General features: G+C 45.5%; 1 protein-coding gene across 2 annotated transcripts; it reads left to right on the forward strand.

The window, feature by feature from the left end:
- Positions 1–6,708, forward strand: LOC110072767 (toll-like receptor 2 type-2). Of its 2 annotated transcripts, none has more exons than XM_020781367.3 (2): positions 1–473; positions 2,038–6,708. In XM_020781367.3, exon 2 carries the CDS (start codon positions 2,044–2,046, stop codon positions 4,378–4,380), a length of 2,337 nt encoding a protein of 778 aa, XP_020637026.3. In that variant the 5' UTR covers positions 1–473; positions 2,038–2,043; the 3' UTR covers positions 4,381–6,708. The 2 variants fall into 2 exon arrangements, with proteins under 2 accessions (XP_020637026.3, XP_020637025.3); XM_020781366.3 differs by having other exon boundaries at positions 2–469.
- The last annotated feature ends 12,218 nt before the right edge of the window (positions 6,709–18,926 follow it).

Here is an 18,926-nt window from a genome sequence, read left to right on the forward strand (position 1 = left end):
CGTGGCCGGGCGATTTCCTTTCACGCCGGTGCAAAGGCGTGGAGGGCGATTCTGGAGGAGTCGAATGAACGCGGAACCAAGCGCCGCGCAAGTTCGAGCCGCCACGAAAACCGGGCCAGTCTCCCCGCTTCCACTCTAGCGCCGCGAGCCTCGAAGGGGCGACGAGGGCGCTTCGCCCAACGGCGGAAAAGCCGCCCCAACAACCGCCACCCAAACCGCGGGCGCTCCGTGGGGCCGGGGGGGGGGGCGCGTGTTTCCTTCTCGGCCGGGTGGGGTGCCCGTGAGGGAAATTCCGGCAAGTCAAGTGTCCTCCCTTCTGGGCAAGGTGCCTCCTACTTTCGCTTCCTCAGCTTGAGCCTCTGAAACTCGGCAGAGTTCCGAGTAAGCGGGCTTTACAAGATTTGGAGCCCGTCTCTCCTAGCGGGAGGGCAGCTCGGTCCCCTCGGGAGAGATTCCGCAGCCATTGCCGGTGGGTATGTAGTGTATGTGGTGCCTATTCTTTTCCTGCTCTTGTCGAGTCTTCCAGAAACGCTTCTCAGGCTGCGTGTGTCGCATTCACGCGTGATTCTGTCCCCAGTTTTAGCCCCACACCTAAGTAGGAACACGCCTGCTTCGGGCTTGTGTCGTTCCTTGTGGGTTCAGAGCGCCACTGGTACCTGTTTCAAGAGTTGCCACTTCGCACGAGCAAAGTAGACCAAGAGCCCTCTGTGGGCGGGACGGAGCCGCCGCCGCGCAGTTGCCTAGACCCGGCATGTTCTAGCTGGGACGGCCCCAGCTAGATGGACCGGACTGGGTCAAGATCTCGGTTCTGCATCGCAGGAATGCCAAAGTGCAGGCAGGGCCCAGAAACGAAGAGCGGGACTTCCCCCTTCTTGTTTCCGCCTCGTTCTGCCAAGTGAATTAGGACAGAGTACCCGAATGGGCTGAGAGGGCAGATTTTAAAATAAACTGTTTTAAAATGGCTCACAAGTTGGATCCCTTAGGTTTCCAAAAGAAAGGATTTTTGTGTAGTCCTAAACCTGTGGAGCCCCTCACTTGCGCCCACCAACTTGTGAAACAGTTGCTAATTTTCATACTAATTGTGAGAATCAAGAAGAGAAATTGTCTAGCAGGATGTGAGAAAGAAGGAAGGTTGACCTACTAGAATAGGAAGAGGAAGGTGATGGGGTGCATACTGCCATTTTCATTCACAGCTGAGGAAAAGTTTGTATGGAATGCCCTTTTAAAATCGCGTTTTTCGCCTTCGAAATAGAAAAATGGCATGCCATACTGAAAAATTCTAGCCCACACCTTAGTTTGAGTTGTTGGTTTTCTGTTTCTAGGTTCTACTCGGTTCCTACTGCAGACTTGCTTCCAAAGAGCAATGGTTGAACTCCTGTCGCTTTGCTGCACATGCAGAAGGCAAAAGGCATAATGTCCAGTGCCTTCCGGCTGGAAATAAATGAGTCCCCAATAGGATTCTCTACTCTATGCCAATCTAGTACATGCACATGCTACTCAGAGTCCCAGTGGCAACTCATTAGAAGAAGTGTCTTAGTGTTTGTCTTCTGTTGGTGTAACAGAGCAATAAGATTTCAGCAAATGTGTCTTTCTTCAAGCAATTGTAACTGGACAAACCATATATAAAAACATTATTCTCTGACTAAGAGAACTCAGTAAGAGGTTCTATGCCTCTGAAATACACAGTATAAAAATCCTGTTTCTATAGTATGTAAAAAAAGTATTGTTACAGTATTTAGAAACTTTCAATATTACTCTAAATCTACAGCCTTCACCCTCTCATACACAATGGATTATTTGGTTTCGTATAATATTAGTGAATTAATGAGCTATGAAACATGTAAACGTGCCATAAAGGCACAGATAGAAGACTTCTGATGATAGATGTACTTCTTTCTGAGTGCACATCTTCAGGTACAGCAGTTAAACATCTAGTAGACACTTTAGCAAAAGAGATTAAATTATTGATTGCACAATATATTGCTTTACTGAAGATAATGACTTTATTATGTTTTTAAAAAAAACAAATTATTTTAGATAATCATGACTGAACCAGTGTGGAGCTTGTGGTTGGTCTCTCTGGCTGGAGCTGTGAGCCTTTCTGCCCAAGAGGACTGCCCGTTTGATGCTGCCTCTGCTTTTTGGAACTGTTCTTCAAAGGCTTTAGCTGCTGTTCCACCTGGTGCTGGAGGTGATCTCCTGGAACTCGATCTCTCTTTCAACAGAATAGAGCGCGTGAGAGCAGCAGACCTGAAATCTGCAGTCAACCTCCAAACGCTTTTGCTGCAGTCTAATCAAATTCAGACAATTGAGGAGGAGGCCTTTCATTCCCTCGTACGGCTGGAGCGCTTGGATTTATCGAGAAATAACCTGACGCTTTTGTCACCCTCGTGGTTCAGATCCCTTGCTTCCTTAAAGAAATTAAACATCAAAGGGAACCGGTATTTGGAACTTGGGGAAAGACCACTGTTTTCCAGCCTCCAAGAGCTGAGGTTTCTTTCTGTGGGAAATGACAATGGCTTTTCCACTTTCCGAAAGCGAGACTTGGAAGGAATTTCTTTTCTTGAGGAACTGGAGATAGAGGGACATAATCTTAAACAATATGAGCAAGGAAGTCTCCAATCAGTCAGACTCTTAAATTACCTGATTTTGAGTGGTCTCTCCACTGACATTTTATCTCTGTTTATATACGACATTAGAAAATCAGTGGTGTGTCTTGAGCTGCGAAATATGAAACAGCTTAATATGGCACACTTTCACTTCCCTGATCAGGCCATCTCCATAGCGGTCCAGAAGTTTGTGCTCAGAAATGTTGAACTATCAGATAGCAGTGTTGTTCAGACTATAGGTTTCCTGGCAAATATGGGTCATCTGCATGAGCTGGAGATTCTAGACTCCAGACATCAGGGTGTTGGGGAATTCTATGATATGCCACACATTTCAAGTAATATTCAAGTGTTAACGATCAGAAATATGTCAAATGACCAATTTTATGCATTTTCTGATCTTTATACTGCAATGTCTCTTGTAAAGAATATTACAAAGCTAACAGCTGAAAATGCAAAAGTTTATCTGATACCTTGCGTATTTGCAAAAAGTTTCCATTCACTGCAGTATCTTGATCTCAGTGTCAATTTGTTGATGGATACCGCTTTAGATCATTCATTGTGTGAGGGTGCCTGGCCTAAATTACAAACTTTAAATGTCAGTCAGAATTCTCTGAAACAGATTCAAGTAGTAGCAGGAAGTGCAGCTCGTCTTGCAAATCTTTCCAGCTTGGATATCAGTCAAAATAACTTTGAAGCAATGCCAGACTCCTGTGTGTGGCCAGCACATCTGAGATATTTGAACCTCTCCAGCTCTAAAATAGACAGGATCACCCGCTGCATCCCACCAAGTCTGGAAGTGCTGGATGTCAGCAGTAACAACCTACAAGAGTTTAGGCTGAGCCTTCCTCACCTTCAGGAGCTTTACATCCAAAGCAATAAATTAGCAGCCCTGCCAGGCGCTTCCTTCATCCCAAGGGCCAGAGTCATAAGCATTCAAGGAAACAGAGTGTTTGGGTTTTCTGAGCAGCAACTTGAGGATTTTTCAAACCTGGAGACATTGGATGCACGTGACAACAGTTTCCAGTGTACCTGTGAATTTCTCGCTTTCATTCGCTCTCAAGCCAGAGTGTCTCAACTCTGCGTGGGTTGGCCCCGAGACTACCTCTGTGATGGTCCCGAGTACATCAGAGGGAAGGAAGTGGGAGTTGCCCAGTTACAACTGGCAGACTGTCACTTTGCTTCCGTGGTGGCCTTAATCTGTATCTCGCTGCTGGTGGTCTTCCTGGTGGTGGCTCTTCTGTGCTACAAGCTTCATGCCATCTGGTATGTGAAAATGATCTGGGCCTGGCTTCAGGCGAAGCACAAGCCCCAACGAGTCTGCAGTAAAGAAATCTGCTATGACGCCTTTGTTTCCTACAGCGAGCGGGACTCGGAATGGGTGGAAAATGTCATGGTGCCCGAGCTGGAGCATGCCAGTCCTCCCTTCAGACTCTGCCTTCATAAACGGGATTTTACGCCTGGCAAGTGGATTGTGGACAATATCATAGACTCCATGGAGAAGAGTTCAAAGACTCTGTTTGTGCTGTCCGAGCATTTTGTGCAGAGCGAGTGGTGCAAATATGAACTGGATTTCTCTCACTTCCGCCTTTTTGATGAGAATAATGATGCAGTGATTTTGATTCTTCTGGAGCCGATCTCATCACATACACTTCCCAAAAGGTTCTGCAAACTCAGGAAACTGATGAATACAAAAACCTACCTTGAATGGCCGAGGGATGAAGAAGAAGAGCCAGTCTTTTGGTTTAATTTGAAAACTGCAATAAAATCCTAGGAGAGGACAGGGCGGGCTTGAATCCCCCCTTTTTTTGTATCTTTCAATGTAATGTCAAGTGTTAGAAACAAACAGACTCCTGGCTAGCCAAACTAACATGAAATATCTCTTCGCAGACTCCCAAGGTGGCTTCAGAAGCTCTCCTTATTACAGTATATGCTTTGGCTGCTTCATCCTGAACTGGTGCATTCAAAGTATCTCCTTCTCCTTCCAGAGTTTGCCTCTTCTGTATCTCAGACACTGTCACATGAAATCCAAGGTGCAGACACAGGGGAGTGAGGAGCAGATAAAGAAGTGGTGTCAGTTGTCCTGAGTGACAACACAAGATGTTGGACTGCATCTCCCATCATCACCACCTACTGTGTCCCATGACTGTGTTTTTGGCATGATGGTGGTTGCGTTCTACAACATCTGGAGGCATCTATTTTGTAAAGGTCTAACATATGAGATAATCTCTGTTGCTGTTTGTCTTGGAGAAGAAGGTTTAAAGAAACGTCTGTATCTTAATATTCAAAGAATGGTGAACAAGGAGGAGTCAGTGTAGCTGGATATTCAGTTTTGACTCAGATTTTTAAAAAATGGCCTCTATTAGCTACAAGCCTTTATTCTAAAGATATTTCTCCTTTTAAGTTTTTAGAATTATTTTGACTGCATTATTGTAATTTCAGGGTAACAAGTATATAGTATGAGGTGAATGACCTGGGATCTGAATGCTGACTGTAGCCTTTGGCTTTGTCTCTCATGAGAGACTCTTGGGCAAATTTCAGAAGCCCTCTACAAACAATCAGTTCAAGCCTCTGCAAGAGCAGGATATCCCTTCCCAACAGTTTGCTCGATACAGAGCAGGAGGGAGGGCGAGGAAAGAGTTTGGCCAAAATAGAGAAAGAAAGTGGCTTGCCTATTTTTGCCCCTGAGCCCATCTGCTACTGCCATGCAGTGATGTAGTGGAACCAGGGCTCACAAGATCAAAGGCCAGGAGCATTCTAATTAGCAAGGACTATGACATCATCTCTCATTCTCCTTTTGCTTCTCTGTTCCCTCTGAGCTTAGCTACAATCATCATAATAGCAGCGGGAGAATTGGATTTTTCAGGAACCGTATGTTGTTGCAAGATATCCATTTTACTGTGAAATGTTCACATTACAGCATTTTGTTTTTAATTGTGAAGGGGTGATTAACAGCCATTAACTTTACAAAATATGTGCTCCTCATTTGTTAATATGGTTTTATCCAGCTGTCTGCATTTTTGGACTCTGCTAGGAGAGCACTGTCCATGGGAATTTCCATGATGGACACCTGGAACTTCGGGATTTTCCAGTGGATCACTGCTGGCGTGCATCCCTGTCCACCATTGGCATGGATCTCCTGAATGATTAACCAGAAGGAAGTGTAATAAGATGGAGTCCTTTTAGACACACACTGAATGTGCTTGACGATAGACTACAATAGAGATTGCTTCATTCTCTCTGATTTTTGAGAATGTGCAGAATCCATTTTCACTGCTCTTTTCTTAAATACAGTGACAATCTTAGAAGCATTTAACTGACTGATTGTCCAGTTTCAATTCATGCTACATATATATACTGATGTTTTTCACTGTGTGAATGAAATCTTTACTGAAAAAATCCAGTACTGATTATTATAATTTTTTTTTTAAAAAATTACCAATTGTATTGTGCTATAAATCATTTGGTTGGATTAACATCTGTACAGGCTGTTCCAATATTGAGTTGAGCAACTTTGGTTAAATGTACGCTAGGTAAAAGCCTTCGTTAAAAAACCTGAAACCTACATAATAAACTTTTTAAAACAAACCCAACCTAATGATAAGCAGCTGGATGAGGAACAGCTTGCATTAAATCCCAGAGTATTTTGTATGTTGAATGCTTGCAATAAAAAAATAAGCACCCCAGAATTCAGTAAAGATAAAGATTCCCCTTGACATTTAGTCCAGTTGTGTCTGACTCTAGAGTGCGGTGTTCATCCCCGTCTCCAAGCTGTAGAGCCAGCATTTGTCTGTAGACAGTTTCTGTGGTCACATGGCCAGCACGACTAGACATGGAACGCTGTTACCTTCCCACCGTGGTGGTACCTATTTATCTACTCACATTTACATGCTTTCAAACTGCTAGGTTGGCAGGAGCTGGGACAAGCGACGGGAGCTCACTCCATTGTGTGGATTTGATCTTACGACTGCTGGTCTTCTGACAGCACAGAGGCTTCTGTGGTTTAACCCGCATCACCACCACATCCCTTCAGAACTCAGTACCACTTAAGTAACCATATATAGGCCTGCTGTCATGATAGTCCTAATAAACTGAATTTGTTATGTGATTGCGTGGACATTATATATTTGTGTATGTGTTTCTTACACGGTCATGCACTTCAAATTTACCACAGAACCACTGCTTATATTTCGAGAATACCGTGTTTCCCCGAAAATAAGACAGGGTCTTATATTAATTTTTGCTCCCAAAAATGCAGCAGGGCTTATTTTCAGGGGATGTTTTATTTTTTTCACATACAACAATCTACATTTATTTAAATATAGTCATGTCATCTTCTGGTTGCTGCACAATGCTGTACAATGGTGGAGGGCGGTGTTTCACTTAACTAGGACTTATTTTTGGCGTAGGGCTTATATTATGAGCATCCTGAAAAATCATACTAGGGCTTATTTTCAGGTTAGTTCTTATTTTCGGGGAAACAGGGTGGATGGTGAATATATTTCCCCAGTCTGACCATTTATAATGCCATGTTTCTATGTAGGGTCTAAGGACTGCTTAAACCCTGTTGATTTAAACAGGAGTTAAATACATATCACTCTATTGGAATGTGGCTGTAGTGATTACATTCCCAAACCATTTCTATGTTCTTATTTGTTATGTTTGCTCTTGTTATGTACCTCTGACTTACTGTGATCTTATGAATGAGTGACCTCCAATATGTCCTGTCCTCAACAAGACAGCCTCTGGCTTCTTTTATGGAATCAATCCATAGCATATTTGGTCTTCTTCCTTTCCCTCTGCCTTCAGCTTTTCCTAACATTCTTTTCTTTTCCAGAGAATCTTGCCTTCTTCTGATGTACCCACAGTATGACCATCTCAGTTTTGTCATTTTTGCTTCCAGAGAAAGTTCAGGCTTGATTTGATCCAGGACCCAGTAGTTTGTTTTTCTGGCATTCCAGGGTGTTTGCAAAACTCCTCTAGCTCTATGTTCCTAATTTTTTCCCCTATCCAGCTTTCTTCACTGTCCAGCTTTCACCTCCATAAATGGTAACTGGGAATTCAATAGGGTTGATGATCTTGGCCTTGGCCAAGATGACACATCCAGTGATACTTGACATTCATTCCTAGTTCCTGCATTTTTGCTCTTCTGAGTCTAAGAGCCTGACTCCATTGACAATAAAAACTGCTTTTAACTCGAACATTCCTGGAAAGAAAATGGCACAGTGAGATCAAGTTAATTTGAGCAGCAATGAATTTTTCTACTCCTCTGATAGAGGTCTATTTATTTTGAGGTGGATGTGGAATCGATTCATTGAAATTTATTCAGGAAAAACTCTCTAGCCTGTGGTATTTCTTCTTCTTCTTCTTCTTCTTCTTCTTCTTCTTCTTCTTCTTCTTCTTCTTCTTCTTCTTCTTCTTCTTCTTCTTCTTCTTCTTCTTCTTCTTCTTATTCTTATTCTTATTCTTATTCTTATTATTATTATTATTATTATTATTATTATTATTATTATTATTATTATTATTATTGCTATCTAGCACTGTACCAGATAGCCATTTTGTAGGAAGCCATTTTGGAGAGACAAAATGGCTTCCTACACAACTTGTCAGACAAGGGTACATTTTATCTCCCTATCTCTTCAGTTTGTATGCAGAAAATATGAAGAAACCTGGATTCAGATGAAGGAGGAGTGAAAATCGGTGGCAGAAGATCAAGAATTAAGAGAGGCAGATGAACATCATCTAACTGGCAGAAAGCAACAACTTCCAATTAAGATGAAAGAAGGAAGTGCAAAATCAGGACAGCAGCTGAACACTAAGAAGGCAAAAAAATCATGACTACAGAAGAAATACACAACTTTTGCATCGACAGTGAAGAAATTGAAATAGGTAAAAGATTTTGTTTACCTTGGTTCAATCACCAATTCAAATGGAGAGTGCAGCCAAGGAATCAGAAGACCGAGGGCCTTTCCCAACTGCCAGAATAAACCAAGAGAAGGAATGTTTTTTTTAAAAAAATTCAGGCTAAAGACAGGGGGACTTTAGCCCAAATCCGAAACTTTAACGTAAGTATGTGTGTCCTTAACACTGCTGCTGCCAGTGCCTCCTTTCCATCGCCACCTTTTTGGCTTCCTCTCCACTGCTGCCATTACCTCAACCTTCCCTCCACCAGTGTCACCACGGCTTCCCCGCTGCTGCCTTCTCTGATTTTGGAAGCCTACAACATATCAGTTCTCTGCTCTCCTTTTTGGGCTCTTGACAGCCCCCAGGACATTCACCAAATGTATGGCTCCCGTGGTAGCATATCTCAATATCAGGGGAGTGGCAGTCTTCCCCTATATTGATGACTGGTTCCTGTTTGCTCAATCCTACCACGACGCCATCAGATCCACGAAACTCACATTGGACACTTTAGACGAACTGGGCCTAAAGATAAACCACGAGAAATCTCACCTAGAACCATCTCAGCTTGTCAATTACATCGGAACCGAGCTCAGTGCCCTAGAAGCAAAGGCATTCCTACCACTCCAAAGAATCATGAAAATCCAAAAGGCACTGTACCGATTCCAGCCTTACAAGACCGCAACTGCCCATGACACACAGCACCTACTTCGACTCATGGCGTCCACGACATCAGTCGTCCTCCATGCCAGATTGAAGCTGAGGACGCGCCAATCCTGGTTCCTCTCTCATTTCGACTCGTATCGGACAGCCCACTAAAGAAACTGCTTATACCATCAGATCTGGCAGACAACTCACTTGGTGGTCATCCATCCACAACTTATCAATGGGCAGATCCTTCGAACCACCTCACCTGTCCATACAGGTGTGACAAACCCAGACCTACTGGGATATGCCACAGTTTCACTAAGCTGCCACCAACCATTCCCTGTAAGGAGTCACACAGACCAGGAATGGATTTTTAACAAATAAAGGAATAAGGTTTATTCAAATAACACACAGGGAAAATAAAATGATCAAGTGAATAAGATACAGTAACGTGGCTTAGTCTCAATCATACATACACACAGTTTGGTTCACACAGAACACTTAACTTGAAGCACAGACCCTGAACCTATCAGTTCTGGCTAACCATACAGACACCTGAACCTATCAGGTTGGTACTGACTGACACACAGTAGTACCCTGTCTGACACACAGACTCCCACTCAAGCTTCTTCTCTCAGCTCTTCTCCAGCTTCTAAACTTCTCCACACACGCTCCACATATATATACAGTACAGCCCCTCCTCCTGATGTCCCGCCTTCCACTCCCCATAGGATGGAACTTTCCCTCCAACCCATGACAGACAGGCATTTTTAGTTCTGGCTGCTGGTCTTGGGTGAGTGCAGGACTGATCTTTACCTCCTCTGGGTTGTATTTTACTTCCCCTCTACCCTCCCAGAAGGGTAATTCAGCTTCCTCACTCTCAGCTGCTTTTATCGCAAATAAAACCCTCTGTTCCCCTCTGTAGTAGGGTTTTAGGGCATTCACATGAACCACCCTCCTTGCTTGGTTCTCCTCCTGCTCTATAAGGTAGTTCAGGTCTGACATCTTGGAAATGACCCTATATGGTCCTGCCCATTTGAGCTGCAGTCTGTTCTCTCTGCAGGGCCTAAGCCAAAGCACTTCCTCCCCTGGGTCAAAGTGCCTCTCTCTAGCTTTGTGGTCATACCATGTTTTCTGTCTGACCTTCTGAGCTTGCAGGTTTTCTGCTGCTAGCTCTTGGTTTCTCTTTAGGTCATTCATCAAGGTGTCTATGTATGTCACAACGTCTTGTGGGTCATCCTGGGTGATCTGCTCCCAATTTTGTTTGATCAAATCAAGGGGCCCTTTCACCCTTCTCCCAAATAAAAGTTCAAACGGACTGAACCCGGTACTGGCTTGTGGCACTGATCGATAAGCAAACAAAAGGGATTGCAGCTTCTGGTCCCAATTGTTTGGATTCTCCACCAAGTAAGCCCTAATCATGCGCATTAGAGTCCCATTGAACTTCTCAGTTAACCCATTACTTTCAGGGTGATAGGCAGTGGTTTCCTTGTGTTTAATTCCACAGATTTGCCATAACCGTTTCATGAGCTTCGATGTAAACGATGCGCCCAAATCTGTGATTATTTCTGAGGCAAATCCCATCCTGGACATATACCCCACCAAGGCATCTGCCACTGTGTTAGTTTCAATGTTAGTCAAGGGTATGGCTTCAGGGTACCTCGTGGCATGGTCCACAATGGTGAGAATGAACCTGTTCCCCCTCTTTGTGGCCTTGGGCAAAGGTCCCACAATATCCACCCCTATGCATTTGAACGGAGTGTCAATCACAAGCAAAGGGCACAACTTTGCTTTGGTCCTGTCACGATTATTCCCCTGCCGCTGACACACATCACATTGTTTACAGAACTCTTTGATCTGCTTCCCTATTTCAGGCCAGTAAAAATTCTGTGTGATTCTCTGCTGTGTTTTGTTCACCCCTAAGTGCGCAGCAAACATGTCAGAGTGCCCCCTTTGTAAGATCATGGGGCGATACTTTTCAGGTACTACTAGCTGACTTCTGATCCCATCTCCCCCTTTTGAGATATTCCTCAGGGACTCCCTGTATAAAATTCCCTTTTTCTCTAGAAATCTCACTGGGGTTTCAGGTGTTAGCTGGGCGTCTGTCACCTTTTCAAAACACTTTTGGAGAGTGGCGTCTGCCTTTTGCTCTTGGCCAAATCTGCTGTCGGTGGTCAAGGTTTCCACCACAGCTTCTGAACTCCCTTCACCTGCTTCCGTCTCGGGCTCATCATTACCCCCCGGAACTGTCCCCGTGGTGGCTTGTGAACGTGTAATCACTAGCACCCGTTTCACATGTTCAGCCAGGTCATTTCCCACGAGCACGGCTGCTAGCAGAGTCGATGAAATCACTAGCCGCCAAACTCCCCTCCAGCCTTGAAAGTTCATAGGTACCTCAGCTACTGGCAGCGAGATCACCTGTCCCTCAATCCCTGCCACCTTTATGCTCTCATTCGGGATTATATACTCCCTAGGAATAATATCTGGATGGCACAGGGTCACCTGGGAACAAGTATCCCTTAACCCCCGATACTGATGGTCAAGTATTCCTACGTCCACCCCTGCTGTTTCAAACAACTGAGAATCTGTTCTCACAAGTAAGCAGCGCCTGACCTCCACAAGAGGACCATTTTCCTCAGTCTGATCAGCAGATGTAACTGTTCCAGATTGAGTAGCCATGGCAACAGGCTCCCTCAGTGACAAGGAGCTTTGCTCTTTCTGGACACAGAACACAGCTTTTGGCTTGGTTCCACTCGAATCATGAGGCACATTTCCTTTTAGCTGCTTTAATTTCTCACACTCTGAGATTAGATGGCCCTTTCCCTGACAGAAATAACATTTCCTGCTGTATTTTGAGTCTTTCTCCTCTTGTTTTGGTTTTCCCTCCAAAATCTGAGGTCTTGGTTTCATGTCTGAGGGCTTCCCTTCACCATGGGCCCCTCCCCCTTGCTGGTTTTTCCCTGGTCCCTGAGAGTACTTGCTGTAGGTTTCTTTAGGTTTCCCCATCGATTTCCCCTCACCCAAGGGCTTTCTTATTTGGGAAATAAAATCTGCGATCTCGGCTGCTTCTGCCACAGATTTCGGTTTCCTTTCCCTCACCTGGAACTTCAGTTCCCCATGCAGGACTGAATAGAACTGTTCCAGCGCTATCAGGTCTTTGAGCTGCTGGTAGGTCTCTGTTCCCTCCTGAGATAGCCATTTCTCTAGCAGCCTCACCAGTTGGGCCCCCACTTGGGTAAAAGTCTGCTCTGGTTTCTTGGTGAGTGACCTGAATCTTTGCCTCAGCTGTTCCGCATTTATCCCATGTCTGGCAAACACCAGTTTTTTAAACTCTGCGAAATCTTTTAGCAGTTCCTCTGGCATCTCTGCATAGACTTCTGCCAGGCTGCCACTGATTAAAGATCGCATAATGGTCATCTTCTCAGTTTCCCTCACTGAGAAGTCCACAAACGCTCTTTCCACTAGGGAAAAGAACACCTCAGGGCAATCTCCCTTGTGGTACACAGGGAATTTCTTCAGGTCAGCTTTAGACAATTGGCCTCCCTCAGAATCCCTATTGTTATTATTGTTCTGATTCATCAGTTCCAATTTTCTTAACTCAAACGCCATTTTCTCTCTCTGCAATTCCAATTCAAATTGTCTCTGTTTCTCCCTTTCCCTTTCCTCCATTTTTTGTCTCTCTAATCTTTCCTCCATTTCAAATTGCCTCATCCTCAGTTCATGCTGTTGGGCTATGAGCATTTTTTTGAGTTCTGGGTTCTGTTCTCCCGTGCTGTCACCCTGCACTGAGCCAAATTCATCCTCAGAACCTTGGTCAACCTGGGGGTCTTTCACTTCACCCATTTCTGCCATTTGGCTTCGAGTCAAGGGCATAATCCCCCCCCCAGAACAGGCTGCTTTCAAAAGTCAAGCCTCAAAATAAAGCGACCACTTTTTTTCTCTCTCTCTCTTTTGCCTCAGAACCAGCCTTCTATAGATTGCTGCTGTTCTTCAGCACTAACTTGCAACTGTTGCCAGCCGGAGTCCACCCCCTCTGCTAGGCCTCTCAGCAGGCAGGCTAGATCACTGCTACTTTACACAGTTTTGCCTCAGCTTTTTTCCCGCCAAAACAGGTTGCCTCAGAGCTCCCTAATCTAGTCCCCAGTTGGCACGTTCTTCCACTAGCGCACCTCCCCGTGAGGTACGCCTAGAAGATTACCTACGCGCCCTCAGATTGTCCCTGACTAGACCCCCCTTGCTCTGGGCACACTTGGCAAGGCTTTGCTGGACCACTGGACAACTGGACCAGTCGTATCCCACACGCTGGACACCAATCAATGTGACAAACCCAGACCTACTGGGATATGCCACAGTTTCACTAAGCTGCCACCAACCATTCCCTGTAAGGAGTCACACAGACCAGGAATGGATTTTTAACAAATAAAGGAATAAGGTTTATTCAAATAACACACAGGGAAAATAAAATGATCAAGTGAATAAGATACAGTAACGTGGCTTAGTCTCAATCATACATACACACAGTTTGGTTCACACAGAACACTTAACTTGAAGCACAGACCCTGAACCTATCAGTTCTGGCTAACCATACAGACACCTGAACCTATCAGGTTGGTACTGACTGACACACAGTAGTACCCTGTCTGACACACAAACTCCCACTCAAGCTTCTTCTCTCAGCTCTTCTCCAGCTTCTAAACTTCTCCACACACGCTCCACATATATATACAGTACAGCCCCTCCTCCTGATGTCCCGCCTTCCACTCCTCATAGGATGGAACTTTCCCTCCAACCCATGACAGACAGGTAACATCAGTGCTGTATGTAACAGTAATTACGGACACGAGCCCCTTGGGATGGGGGCACACTGCCAAGAACTCCAGGTTCATGGCTTATGCGCAAAAAGAGAGAGAAAATATAAATCAGTTGGAAATTATGGCTATCATGAACGCGTTCCAAGCCTTCCAAAGGAAGAGCGGTTCAACTAGTATCGGACAACACTATGGACATGCATTATATACTGTAAACAGACAGGGAGGGACACGCTCTCTGTCTCTCCTACACCTCACCATAAAATTTTGGGAATGGTGCCACACTCACCATATTTTCCCTCAAGCCATCCATATTTCATCAGAAGACAACTACCTTGTGGACCGCCTCAGCAGGCTTTCCGCCTGCATGCACGAATGGTCTCTAAATGAGATGGTTTTCCGGAACATCTGCTTCAGATGGGGCCAACCAACGATAGACCTCTTTGCCTCCCGATGCAATGCAAAGTGCCCCAGATACTATTTGAGGGCAGGCATAGACACTGAGTCCCTCGGAGATGCATTCATGACAGGGGAACTCGCCTACATTTTCCCTCCAATACCCATGTTACTCAAGATGGTCATCAGTATCATCCAATATCGAGCGGATGCGATAATCATCACCCCATGGTGGCCTTGACAGCCATGGTTCACCCACCTGAAAATAATAACAAAGGAGTTGTTTCACCTACCTGTGATACCAACCCTCATGTCCCAGAATGACGGATCCATTCTCCATCCAGACATCGAATCCCTGCACTTGACTGCGTGGATGATAACTCCGAGTTCTGTACAATCCTAGACTGCGCTCGAAAGCCATCCACTTCCTGACTCTATCAAGGCAAATGGCAGTCTTTCATTAAATGTACTCAATCTCAGGGACTCACTCCAGTCCCAACCTCCCTTAGAATGATACTCACCTTTGTCTTACATTTATTTAATCTCGGACTCGCACATTCCACTATTAAAGTATATATATCAGCTATTATAGCCCACCAACCTGCCGGTTCTCGTTCTGCTAAACTTTTTTCCCATTCGACACTCAAGACGTTTCTCAAAGTCTTACAAAACATCAGACCACCATCGCGAAGAATCGTACCACAGTGGTCACTTCAACTTGTTCTGGAAATACTTACGAAACCGCCATTTGAACCCATGGCCACCTGCAACGAGAAACTTCTCTCTCTTAAAGCCACCTTTTTAGAGGCAATCACTTCAGCGAAAAGAGCTAGTGAGCTAGCCGCTCTGAGATCAGACCCCCCTTATTTACAGATGCATCATGATAAAGTGCCTTTACACCCTGATGTTTCCTTCCTACCTAAGGTGATATCAGATTTCCATCTTAACCAGCCTTATCATACTACCAACACTGTTTCCATCTCCATCTTCACCGCTTCCAAATGCTAGATGTGAAAAGAGCCCTGGCTTTCTTCCTAGGTAGGTCAAAGCTCTTTAGACGTTCACAAAGACTGTTCATATGCTATCATGGTCCCAACAAAGGTGCTCCCGCCTCTTCTCAGATGATATCGAGATGGATAATGCAAACTATCCAGTTAGCATATCAACTTTCGGGCAAGTCGGTACCAGACCATTTGAAGGCACATTCCACCCGTGCACTCTCCACATCGACCACTCTGCACCGTGGCATACAGATACAAAATATCTGTAGAGCAGCTACCTGGTCCAACCCTTTGACATTTGCAAAGCACTATCGCCTTGATGTCAGAGCCAAAAATGTTGCTGCATTTGGAAGGGCGATACTGAAATCCTTACTGCAGTGACAGCCCTCCATCCGGTGAGTGAGCTTGCTAATCACCCATTTGTGTGATTCACAGAGGCCACTACAAGAAAGTTAGGTTACCTACCTGTAAGCATGGTTCCTCTAGTTGACCTCTGTGAATTCACACATCCCTCCCTTCCTCCCCTCTGTCCGTCACATTGCCTTTCTCTTCGATACCTATTTTTTGTAACGGCAGACTAAAGGAGCTGAAAGAAAGGTTGAGGAGGCGGAGCTTGCGCCATGGGGGAGAACTAAATTGTTTCTTTTTTCTAAGCTCTAGAATCTTTTGAATGTCCTGCGCAGGTGCAGAGTAAAACCCATTTGTGTGAATTCACAGAGGTCCACTAGAAGAACCATGCTTACAGGTAGGTAACCTAACTTTTTCAAGGTATGTGAGATGTTTAAGGAATAGTTTAGCATTGCCATCCTAGTGAGTTTCCATGGCTGAGTACAGCTGTTAAGTCTTCTGAGTCATAGTCCAACACACTGTCTTCTTTGTTCGTTCGTTTAGTCATTCAGTCATGTCCGACTCTTCGTGGCCCCATGGACCAGAGCACACCAGGCCCTCCTGTCTTCCACTGCCTCCCGGAGTTGTGTCAAATTCATGTTGGTTGCTTCGCAGACACTGTCCAGCCATCTCATCTTGATCAGAAACAACAACAGTGTTGTTGTTTCTGATCAAGAACGCCCCATGATCAGAAACAACAACACTGTCTTCTATAACACACCAAACCTGGGAAAAGAAGTGCATTTGGGTTCCCCTTCAAGGAGAAAACTATCTTGGCTGCCCCTGTGTGAACTTTCAATACAATTTTTTAAAGGAACTGTCATTCAATTGTCTTGAGTCTGTTAAAAGCTATTAAATGGCACTCATAAACATGTTTACAGCTTGTTTTCAACTTGCAGGTCCTTTTGTTTCTTCCCGTCCTTTCCCCCCCCACCCCAGAGTGCAATATGCCTATGAACTGATCTACAGACGTTTTCCACAGAAGCATATGCCATAAAACCTGTCCATCCACAAAGCCATACTGTAAAACTCTGTGCATTGTTTTGTGACTCAGATGATAAGATATTTTCACCTTTATTAATAGAGGTTAAATATGATACAGTTATTTATTATTTATTTATTTATTTATTTAATTTATACCCCGCCTATCTGGCCCACCAGACCACTCTAGGCGGCTTCCAAATATAAAATCAAATAATAAAACATAGACAAATACATAATAATCAAACAAGAACAGCAGTAAAGATAAAAAGGAAAAGTAAGAAAAAAATCAAGAGTTGGCTGGAGGGAAGGCCTGAATAAACAGCCATGTTTTTAATTGTGTTTTAAAGGTGCCCAGCGTGGGGGCCGCGCGAATCGCCGGAGGGAGATTGTTCCAGAGGCGAGGAGCCACCGCCGAGAAGGCCCGGTTTCGTGTCTTCTCCTTCCGGGCCTCTCTGGGCGTCAGGCTCCGCAGCCTCACCTCCTGACTCGCACGGGTGATCCAGGTAGACCTTGGTGGGAGGAGGCGTTCCGCCAAATATCGAGGTCCTAAACCATTTAGGGCCTTATAAGTAAGCATTAAAACTTTGAAGTTGACACGGAAACAGATGGGCAGCCAATGCAATGCGGCCAGCATTGGAGAGATGTGTTGATATTTTCTCACTCCTGTAAGGAGCCTGGCCGCTGCATTCTGCACCACCTGAAGTTTCCGTGTCAGCCTCAAAGGCAGCCCCAAGTAGAGCGTGTTACAGTGATCTAATCTTGAGATTACGAGCGCATGCACCAAGGTAGTGAGCGCCCCCATGTCAAGATAGGGTCGCAGCCGGGCAATCCGCCAAAGATGGAAAAATGCGGTGCGGACTACCGATGCCACCTGAGTTTCCATGGTGAGCGTCGGGTCCAAATATATGCCGAGGCTGCGGACCCCACTCTTCGCGGCCAAGGTGGTCCCCCCCAAATGTGAGAGAGCCACCCAGGCCACCTACCACGGGGGCACCCACCCTCAGAACTTCTGTCTTATCCGGATTCAGCCTCAGTCCGTTCTCCTGCATCCATTGCAGTACGGCCCCCAGGCAACGCTGAAGGGAAAGGACAGCATCACCTGCAGTTGGTGAAAAGGAGATATAGAGCTGGGTGTCATTGGCATATTGATGACACGAAGACCCACATCCCCTAATGATCTCACCCAGAGGCCTCATAAAGATGTTAAACAGCATTGGGGAGATAATTGACCCCTGTGGAACCCCACAATTGAGACTCCACGGGGCCGAGACGCTCTCCCCAAGCTGAACTCTCTGGGGACGGTCCCCCAAGAAGGAACGGAGCCAGGCAAGTGCCAAGCCACCAATTCCCAACTCAGAGAGCCTCCCCAGGAGGATACCGTGGTCGACGGTATCAAAGGCCGCTGAGATGTCGAGGAGGACCAGCAGGGAGATTTTGCCACTGTCGGCCTCCCTCAGCAGGTCATCGTACAGGGCGACCAATGCCGTCTCAGTACCATGGCGCGGCCTGAAGCCCGACTGAAATGGATCCAGGGCATCCATTTCGTCCAGGTGAGCCTGGAGCTGATCGGCCACCACCCTCTCAACCACTTTGCTCATGAAAGAAACATTGGCGACAGGCCTATAATTGCCAATTTCGTCCGCCGCCAAACTAGGTTTCTTTCTTATGGGCTTAATGAGTGTCTCCTTGAGGGCGGATGGAAATCTACCCTCAAGGAAAGACTCATTTATTATTACTGTGGCCCATTCTGTTGTTATCGGCCTGGCTGCTTTGATTAACCAGGCCGGGCAAGGGTCCAAGGAGGAGGTGGTGGCTCGGCAGCGGTCAAGCACCCTGGAGACGGAATCAGGCGTTACAGGCTGAAAAGAATCGAAAGTCACTGGGTAAGATGGAGCGCTGGACATCTCTGCTCGACTCACTGTTTTTAAAAACGGAGAGAGCTCCCGGCGGATGGCCTCCACTTTAGATTTAAAAAAGGCTGCAAACTGGTCAGGGGAAAAACTAGGGGGAGGCCTATCACCTGAACCAGTTCCGGATAGGTCGCGCACTATACGGAATAACTCCGCCTGCTGGTTGGACGCTTCGCTTATCCGGTTAGCGAAGAATGATCTACATGCAGCCTTTACCTTAGTCAGGTAAAGGTTAGTTGCGACCCTGACAGCTGTCCAATTGTAATCCGTCGGGTTCTTCCTCCA

Source organism: Pogona vitticeps, chromosome 5 (genome assembly GCF_051106095.1).
Source record: "Pogona vitticeps strain Pit_001003342236 chromosome 5, PviZW2.1, whole genome shotgun sequence".
Lineage (NCBI taxonomy): Eukaryota > Metazoa > Chordata > Lepidosauria > Squamata > Agamidae > Pogona > Pogona vitticeps.

Bases quoted from the DNA above. Each gene is read 5' to 3' on its own strand.
- LOC110072767 (XM_020781367.3), top strand. From the start codon at position 2,044: ATGACTGAACCAGTGTGGAGCTTGTGGTTGGTCTCTCTGGCTGGAGCT.